The 9,972-nt window shown below is 41.7% G+C and overlaps 1 protein-coding gene across 3 annotated transcripts in view; it reads right to left on the bottom strand.

Annotated features, from left to right (window-relative positions):
• Positions 1–1,980: 1,980 nt before the first annotated feature.
• The window catches only part of zyx (zyxin), a 28,323-nt gene continuing 20,331 nt past the window's right edge, over positions 1,981–9,972 (bottom strand). For all 3 annotated transcript variants that reach the window (XM_034218914.1, XM_034218915.1, XM_034218916.1), the window contains exons 8-9: positions 6,430–6,611; positions 1,981–4,669 (exon numbers count right to left, since the gene is read on the bottom strand). In XM_034218914.1, coding sequence (XP_034074805.1) covers positions 4,534–4,669; positions 6,430–6,611 — 318 coding nt within the window. In that variant the 3' untranslated portion in view covers positions 1,981–4,533. The remainder of the gene's footprint in view (positions 4,670–6,429; positions 6,612–9,972) is intronic.

Below are 9,972 nucleotides of genomic sequence, written 5' to 3'. Positions count from 1 at the left end.
CTCCTCTTCACACAAAGTTTGAACTTCCATATTCTGATAACCGTTATACTTTCTGTAGCTCAAGGACACAGGTGTCTAATAACAATATGAGACATCCGTGTGAAAGCAGATTTCTGAGGCGTTCCGCTACACAAAACTCTGTCTGCCCGCCCTATCTTGTATATAAGCTTTGCTATTCTGTGACTATTGCGCACACTCCTGCAGACTATCCTATACTCTGTGAGACCTGTGCCTTCGAGGCGCCTCGAATAAAGAACCAGAAAGACAACTCTGTTTGTTTCACCAGTTTATTGATTGATCATTCTAATTGTATATCTCCACAGTATTGACTAGGTCTAAGATTTCCATAACATTAACTAACAATTTGTAAGGTTAAGCTTCCCATCATTATTTAATATATTTTATATCTACACCTTTACAGCTGCAAATGAACACTTAAATAACTATAATTCAGTAATATAATATTCATTATGAATTTGATCAATCTGCGTCATGAGCACTTTTACGTTTATTTTGATGAAATAACCTTTGTAATTTTTGAAAGCAGATATTTATGTAACATAAGGCGCTTTCAACAGGGGTGGTTCTAGGGGGGCCAGTGCCCCCTAACACTGACCTCTGACCCCCCTGTGGCCCCCCTAACAATGACAAGTTTTTTGTGTTTTTTTAAATGTATATTTTCTGGTACTCAGTTTGCCAAAAACCGCAGGATTTTGTTTCTGTAATGTGAGATTGTGCAGACACCCTTATGTAAAGTAGAGACGTAACTGTTCATTGCCTTTATTTTTATATAAATATGGTGTTAGTGCAAACATTGCACTATAACTTAAGCTGAAGCTAACAGTAATAACTATAAGATCTATCTGAAATAAATAAGTGTACTGAAACAAATACCAATTTCTGTATTGCATTGTTTTCTTATGCGCAATTACTTCATACTGTCTAGTTCTCTTTTTCGTCCTGCATTTATTGTGCCCCCCTCAGAAAATAACTGGCCCCCCAGTGGCCCCCCCCCCAGTCAAATTGGTCTAGAACCGCCACTGGCTTTCAAACCGGAGTACTTTTCCCCGTACTTTTCCCGTTTAGTTCCGTTAGTGCCTGGAATTTTGCGTTCACACCAAAAAGAGAACTAGTTAGTTCAGAGAACTTTTACCCTCATTTTTAGTGCCTACTAGAGAGGTGGTACTATCCTGGGGATTAGCATTAGCCCAGCGCACCAACGGAGAGAGACTAATTTATGGCAACGCAAAATAAAACATGGGAGCGGTGGAGTGATGAGGAGGTGTCGGCGTTCTGGCGATTTACTCGGAAGGCTTCAGTAGAAGCTGCTGGGAGTCCGGGGACTTCGTAGTCCGGACCGCCACCGTGAAGTACAAAATTAGAAAAGTGCCGGTCAGAGGGGACGCCACTCTGACCGGCACTTTTCTAATTTTGTCCGGAATATTTAAACTTTAACGGACATGTTGACCGGCGGAAAACATTTTTAACAGAAACTCTGCCGCACGGTTCCCTCGTCCCTTGGAAGAGGCCGAGAGGTGGGTGTTTTTCATCTACTGGAACCGGAGAGATTTACAGCAGGAGCACACGCCGTCCACCGCGGAGAATAAACAGAAGGGCAACCATGCTCCAGGGTCTTCTTCGCTGCTTTTGGTGTATTTTGAGGCGGCAGCAGCACCACTTACAGGCCCGGCATATGTACTACAGCGTTTCCAGCGGTCTCGTGTGAACGGACCATAGACTGTATGGAACGGACACGTTAATTGAGCCGAAACGGAAGACTTTTTTGAAAACGCATACGGTGCGTAAACGTTCCCGTGTAAATGGGGTCTGAGTACGGCAAAGTACTTAGTGTGAGAGCGGCTATAGTAATGTTTACAATGTAGTATTGCAACTTTAATTTAAGTAAACTATAATACTTATTCCACCACCTGATTAATAGCATGGTTGTACAGTTGAGAGATCAGACAGAAACATTTGGTATTTAGCATTGTATTTATTTATTTGTTTATCTTTTGATACAGTCAAAGGGAGGGGGGGGCTAAATAAGGATTTTAAACACATACACACATATCAAACAGGAATTCCTTTTTAAAAAAGTTATATGAAAAGACAAGGCATCCGCATGTAATACAATATGACAAACATAACAGAACGCCAGATAAATGCAACCATGAAAGCATTATCAAATCTCAGAGTGATGACGAAGGCGGAGCGGGCGGTGCAGACTGAAGAGGAAACACTGGAGGAAACACCACCACTGACACAGATAGCATGCAACGCTCAATCACTGTTGCCATGTTTTGTGTTTTTCTGTGTGGAATGAATTTCTGTAGGCTCAACTCAGAGAAACAACAGCAGAGAAGGCAGGTCTCCAGGGTCAGAATGGAATCATTGTAAGCATTTATCAACGAAATACAGTACAGTAAGATAGGAATAAAGTAGAATATACCGACATGAACAGAGTAAAAAAAGATGAATAATGGAAATAATAGTGGTATTTACTTTAACAATACAATAAACCAAAAATAAACTGGGCTCAAACACAAGAAGGTGATTAAGAACATACATGAAAGTCAGACATTGAATCTCATGTAACGTGTTTTATTAACTTCCAGCTACAACATAATTGGTCACTAATTTGCATCATATGCTAATCTATTATTCTACTGTAAGGACAGGTTGTTTTGTACACATAACCTTAATACTTAATAAAAAAGAATCCATAAATTATAATATTTAAAGCAAGAGATGCATATCAAAAGCTACTAGTATGTCTAGATGGTTACCACTAATACAAAATGTATCATGTGCGGGGGCTTTAGAGTCAAAGCGACACTCAAAGGCTTTTTTATTTCACTGTGGAAATGTGCAACGATCACATGATAGGTCCTGTTTTCAGCCGTGCAGCTGGCATTCATAACCATTTTGTTTTTATTAGACCCGTTGAATGGGATCTGTGCTTGTTCATAATTGTGCATTCAAAAAGCATGCATGTAAAAATACTCAAGGGACTCATTTTTGTTCTGATCTTGCCCTTTTACGGTGTGTATGATTGAAGGAGAGAAAGCTACGAGACATAGTGAAAACGCATGCCTGTAAATGATCAAATTCACATCACAAACTAAGAGCAACAATCCCCGTTTTTGTTTTTTGCAGTTAATGATTAGCCCTAGACGTCTTTAAGATGCTGTCGGAGTAGATTGGCTGACATGAAGCACTCTAGGCAGGGGAAAGCATCATTAACCATGCGTGCAGGCACAAAAACTGCCAACATGTTAAAGATATTCTCAACCAGCAGCCAATCGGAGTGGTGAAATCTGCAGAGTGGTCAAATGTGGTACTTCTCAGCCTATGGTAAAAAAGCATCTTCGTTACAATGCTCACAGGGACAGAGACCGCCCGCTTAAAATGGCAATTTCTTGTTGCTACTTACAATATCGAGGCGCGAGAAGGCAACTTTATATTCTTCAGACTGCTCTTTTGACTGTTCTTGTGCAAGTTATGCTGGAAACGTTTAGCGTAAACATGGAATTGGCACAAAAAATACGTTGTTGTACACAAAGAGGGCTAGATGAGTTGGGGGATAAAAGATGGAAATCAATGCAGTACATTACTTCTGCACTGAAGAGAACAAAGACGAGGGGAATACTACTCTGGATCTGCATGCAGACACACTGCTCCACGCACATACACACACACACACACACACACACACACACACCTGCCACATGTACACTGAATGACTGCTGCCAAGGCAAAAGGGCCGCTGGATGAATCCCGTGCTTTTGGATTTTGGTTCATAGTTAAATCGGAGAGTAACGCCGCTTCAGCCAATCACTGCGCAGCTTGCTTGGCTCGCTGGGTGTGGCACTTCATACACAGGATCTTGCCATCCAATGGGTAGCAGCCATTTTCATCGGCTTCTATGGAGAGAGGGCGGGCACAATCCTGCAGGACAGACACACAGATGTGTTTATTAGCAGGTTATTTACTAAGATAAGATAAGAAGTACTTTATTGATACCAATTTGCGATTTGTTTTGCGTTTGCAGCAGCATAAAAGACATGGTATTGTACGATACAAAATTAAAAGACTAGAAATAAACATTTCAACATGTAAACATCTCAATAGAAATACAATAGCATTAAAAAAAAGTTGAAAATATACATGTTGAATTACAAATGTACCGTAACAAAATATAAAGCGGGATATTATATATACGTAAGTATGTGAGCAATGGAATATTAGATTGAATAATACAGGCCATAAGTCCTGCACTGTTGAAAGAACATCCATAACATTCATCTGTTTGCAACTCATATCAATATTCCAATTACTTGTATATATACTATTCTGCACTATTTCCTATTATATTCTATTTTATTTACTTGCACTATTTATCTGTTTATTGTGTTGCACTGTAGGAGGAGCCTGTGACCTAAGATGTTCACTACACTGTAGCTATGCACACCTGACAATAAAAGCCTGGAACCTTGAACATTATGTGAGGTTTATTTTGACAACACCTTGAGTTTAAATGTTCTCACCTCCACAACGGGTAACACTTTGAGGGTGGAAGTTCTTGTCCAGAGCGACCACTCTGACCGTCTCCTCGCTGCCCGGGGAGGGCACGATGGGCTCGTTACAGCTCACACACTGAGGGGAGAAAACGCCGGGAATAGAAGAGGGGGGGGGGGTTAGTTGATCGCCTTAAGATAATTCTCACACATTTCACACTCGTAGTCAAGTAGCACCGAAAGCAGTATGCTGTGGGGCCTGTCAGCTAGTTGTCTGACGGATTTATTGGTATTTCTTTCCTTGTCCGATGTGAGGGGCCAAGGACAGAGAGGGTCGTATCGTAGGGATATTCTGTACAAACTGTCCACTGAGACAAATATAACATTTGTGATATTGGGCTATATAAATAAACATTGATTGATTGATTTGTATAGCCACAGTTTAGCCTGCTGTGCACACTTTCACATGAGGAAGAAGAGCTGCTGCCTCCTTCCTCCAATAAACTCTTATCAGTATTCAGAGGTATGATAAATGGGGTCATAGAAATGTATAAACTGCTAAAATAGATTTGACCTTTCAATCATACAGGACCAAGAGCAACAGACTTCCCCTTAATTTGTTTATAGCACATACATCTGTTTACAATCCATACATCTATACACACTTACAATAAGCTGTGTTTTATTCCAATGTACAGTATTAAAATGGTAAATGGACTGTACTTATGTAGCGCTTTATCCAGTCTTTACGACCCCTCAAAGCGCTTTACATACTACATGTCATTCACCCATTCATACAGAGCAGTGAACCTTACTCTAGGAACTAACATTCACACACCTTTGGCCATCGGGAGCAACTCCCATTCTCATACATTCTCCTTTATCCTGTTAAGATGTATTGTTCCAAGAAGCTGGGACTTCAGATGTTCATTGCCAACCAGAACACACGAGAGAGAAAGATGTTTGAAAAGAGTAAATTATATAGAAATAATAACTAATAAATACAATTATTTACAAATACACACACCTTCCTATGTGTCTCTGCTTGTGTTTATAACATCCCCAAATGATTGATGATAATAATAAACCTGACCAAGTAATTTCCATGTAAGATAAGAAATTCAATTTTATGGATTTGTTGATTTTCACAGGACACTATTTTCTGAATATTTTGTCTTTTTTTTCTTTAAGCTTTAAAAAGGTAGGGTAGGTAAGAATGGAGAAACCAGCTCCATGTGCGCTAGAATTTGAAAGTACGCAGCCGAAAAAAATCTGCCCCTTCCTTCAGACTTCCTCACAGAGCCCCTCCTCCAACACACACGACGCGCACATGACCAATGAGGGCACGAGATGAGTTTGTGCCCAGATGGAAGGCTGACAGGCAGGTAGGCCATCCAGTTACTTTAGGTCGTGCTTTTTACAGCGTCACGGCTTCCACAGATGCATTTTTTTATGGATTTATTGTCAAAGCATTTAATTTATATAAATATATGTGTGTGTGTGTGTGTGTATATGTCCACATCTGTAGCCTGTTATTGTCTCATTATTCTGCACTGTGAATGAATTAAAAGTAAATATACAAGTCATCATGAACACAGTTCTGTCCATCAGACAGAGGGCTTCTGTGCCTCCTGTCATCATTAATGGACGTATCTTTAAAATGACCGCTCAGAGGAGAGGAGTTCTCATTTCTCTAAACGCCTGCTGCTTCGCCTCCTCTCTCCTCGGTTCCCCTCCTCGACTCGCATCTCCTGTGGGCGGGACTAAGACACGAGGAGGGGAGTCGAGGAGGGGAATTAGAGAATTGAGAAACCTTCTTTGTCAAAGTCTTGTCCCACATTGTTTGCTTGTCAACACACATTGCATAGAGATGTAATATTTCCTCGTCAGAGAGGAGTGAACAGCCAGTATCCACCTGTGGTAATCCGGGACGCAGTAGGGGTTGTTGTTGTCGTCGGTGATGAAGGGCGCCCCCTCCAGAGAGCAGGAGCAGGTGCTGCAGCGGAAACAGTGAGAGTGGAAACACTGGCCCACTGCCTTCAGCACGCGGTCTGTGATCCTCTCCCCGCAGCGGGAACACACCGCCAGAGAGCTCTGAGGACCAGCGGGGGGGGATGATTAATAATCAACACTGTGTATTATTAGTTATTTGTGTTATTAAAGAGCAATGGTGGAATGTAATCAGGTACATCTACTCAAGTACTGTACTTAAAGGTCCCCTATTATACTGTTTCTCATCAATATATTACAGGTCTCAGTTATATACAAAACATGTCTCACATGAAAATAAGGAGCCCCTCCCCACGCCCCTCTGAGAGATATTTGGTTAAAAAGACCACAATGGTGCTCTAGGAGGAGACTCAGGTGATAAGGGGGGGGTTACCTTGGTTGCTGATTGGCTAATGGTTACACAAGACAAAAAATGATGACATCATAAAGTGGCCAAAATCTGATCAGCTCATTTTCAGACAGGTTTTTATAGAAATGGATCAAAAAGAGAGAGAATCTTTGTTCCTGAAACTTTCAGAGTCTCTTTCCACAGAGGGGACACATGTTGATGAAGAAGAGACATGAAGAAGAGGGGACACATGTTGATGTAGAAGAGACATGGAGAAGAGGGGACACATGTTGATGTAGAAGAGACACTGAAGAAGAGGGGACACATGTTGATGTAGAAGAGACATGGAAGAAGAGGGGACACATGTTGATGTAGAAGAGACATGAAGAAGAGGGGGACACATGTTGATGTAGAAGAGACATGAAGAAGAGGGGACACGTGTTGATGTAGAAGAGACGTGAAGAAGAGGGGACACAATTTGATGTAGAAGAGACATGAAGAAGAGGGGACACATGTTTGATGTAGAAGAGACATGAAGAAGAGGGGACACATGTTGATGTAGAAGAGACATGAAGAAGAGGGGACACATGTTGATGTAGAAGAGACATGAAGAAGAGGGGACACATGTTGATGTAGAAGAGACATGAAGAAGAGGGGATACATGTTGATGAAGAAGAAGAAGAGGGGACACACTGTTGATTGTAGACAGAGACATGGAGAAGAGGGACACTGTTGAATGTAGAAGAGACCATGAAGAAGAGGGGACACATGTTGAGTAGAAGAGACATGAAGAAGAGGGACACATGTTGATTGTAGAAGAGACATGGAGAATAGGGGACACATGTTGATGTAGAAGAGACATGAAGAAGAGGGGACACATGTTGATGTAGAAGAAGGACATGAACAAGAGGGGACACATGTTGATGTAGAAGAGACATGAAGAAGAGGGGACACATGTTGATGTAGAGAGACATGAAGAAGAGGGGACACATGTTGATGTAGAAGAGACATGAAGAGGAGGGGACACATGTTGATGTAGAAGAGACATGAAGAAGAGGGGATACATGTTGATGAGAAGAGACATGAAGAAGAGGGGACACATGTTGATGTAGAAGAGACAATGAAGAAGAGGGGACACATGTTGATGTAGAAGAGACATGAAGAAGAGGGGACACATGTTGATGTAGAAGAGACATGAAGAAGAGGGGACACATGTTGATGAGAAGAGACATGAAGAAGAGGGGACACATGTTGATGTAGAAGAGACATGAAGAAGAGGGGACACATGTTGATGTAGAGAGACATGAAGAAGAGGGGACACATGTTGATGTAGAAGAGACATGAAGAAGAGGGGACACATGTTGATGTAGAAGAGACATGAAGAAGAGGGGACACATGTTGATGTAGAAGAGACATGAAGAAGAGACATATGTTGATGTAGAAGAGACATGAAGAGAGAGGGACACATGTTGATGTAGAAGAAGACATGAAGAAGAGGGGACACATGTTTGATGTAGAAGAGACATGAAGAAGAGGGGACACATGTTGATGTAGAAGAGACCATGAAGAAGAGGGACACATGTTGATGTAGAAGAGACATGAGAAGAGGGGAACACATGTTGATGTAGAAGAGACATGAAGAAGAGGGACGACACATGTTGATGTAGAAGGCCAGAGAAGACGTGGACACATGTTGATGTAGAAGAGACATGAAGAAGAGGGGACACATGTTGATGTAGAAGAGACATGAAGAAGAGGGGACACATGTTGATGTAGAATGAGACATGAAGAAGAGGGGACACATGTTTGATGTAGAAGAGACATGAAGAAGAGGGGACACATGTTGATGATAGAGAGACATGAAGACTAGGGGACACATGTTGATGTAGAAGAGACATGAAGAAGAGGGGACACATGTTGATGTAGAAGAGACATGAAGAAGGGGGACACATGTTGATGTAGAAGAGAGGACATGAAGAAGAGGGGACACATGTTGATGTAGAAGAGACATGAAGAAGAGACGACACATGTTGATGTAGAAGAGACATGAAGAAGAGGGGACACATGTTGATGTAGAAGAGACATGAAGAAGAGACGACACATGTTGATGTAGAAGAGACATGAAGAAGAGGGGACACCATGTTGATGTAGAAGAGACATGAGAAGAGGGGACACATGTTGATGTAGAAGAGACATGAAGAAGAGGGACACTGTTGATGTAGAAGAGACATGGAGAAGAGGGGACACAATGTTGATGTGCTAGAAGAGACATGAAGAAGAGGGGACACATGTTGATTGCTAGAAGAGACATGAAGAAGAGAGGGACACATGTTTGATGTAGAAGAGACATGAAGAAGAGGGGACACATGTTGATGTAGACGAGACATGAAGAAGAGGGGACACATGTTGATGTAGAAGAGACATGAAAGACGAGGGACACATGTTGATCTGTAGAAGAGACATGAAGAAGAGGGGACACATGTTGATGTAGAAGAGACATGAAGAAGAGGAGACACATGTTGATGTAGAAGAGACATGAAGAAGAGGGGACACATGTTGATGTAGAAGAGACATGAAGAAGAGGGGACACATGTTGATGTAGAAGAGACATGAGAAGAGGGGACACATGTTGATGTAGAAGAGACATGAAGAGAGGGGAACACATGTGATGTAGAAGAGACATGAAGAAGAGGGGACACATGTTGATGTAGAAAGACATGAAGAAGAGGGGACACATGTTGATGTAGAAGAGACATGAAGAAAGAGGGACACATGTTGATGTAGAAGAGACATGAAGAAGAGGGGACACATGTTGATGTAGAAGAGACATAGAAGAGGGGGACACATGTTGATGTAGAAGAGACATAGAAGAAGAGGACACCATGTGATGTTGATGTAGAAGAGACATGAAGAAGAGGGGACACATGTTGATGTAGAAGAGACATGAAGAAGAGGGGACACATGTTGATGTAGAAGAGACATGAAGAAGAGGGGACACATGTTGATGTAGAAGAGACATGAAGAAGAGGGGACACATGTTGATGAAGAAGAGACATGAAGAAGAGGGGACACATGTTGATGTAGAAGAGACATGAAGAAGAGGGGACACATGTTGAT

This window comes from Gymnodraco acuticeps, unplaced genomic scaffold, assembly GCF_902827175.1.
Source record: "Gymnodraco acuticeps unplaced genomic scaffold, fGymAcu1.1, whole genome shotgun sequence".
NCBI lineage: Eukaryota > Metazoa > Chordata > Actinopteri > Perciformes > Bathydraconidae > Gymnodraco > Gymnodraco acuticeps.
This window is presented reverse-complemented; position numbering and strand designations above follow the sequence as displayed.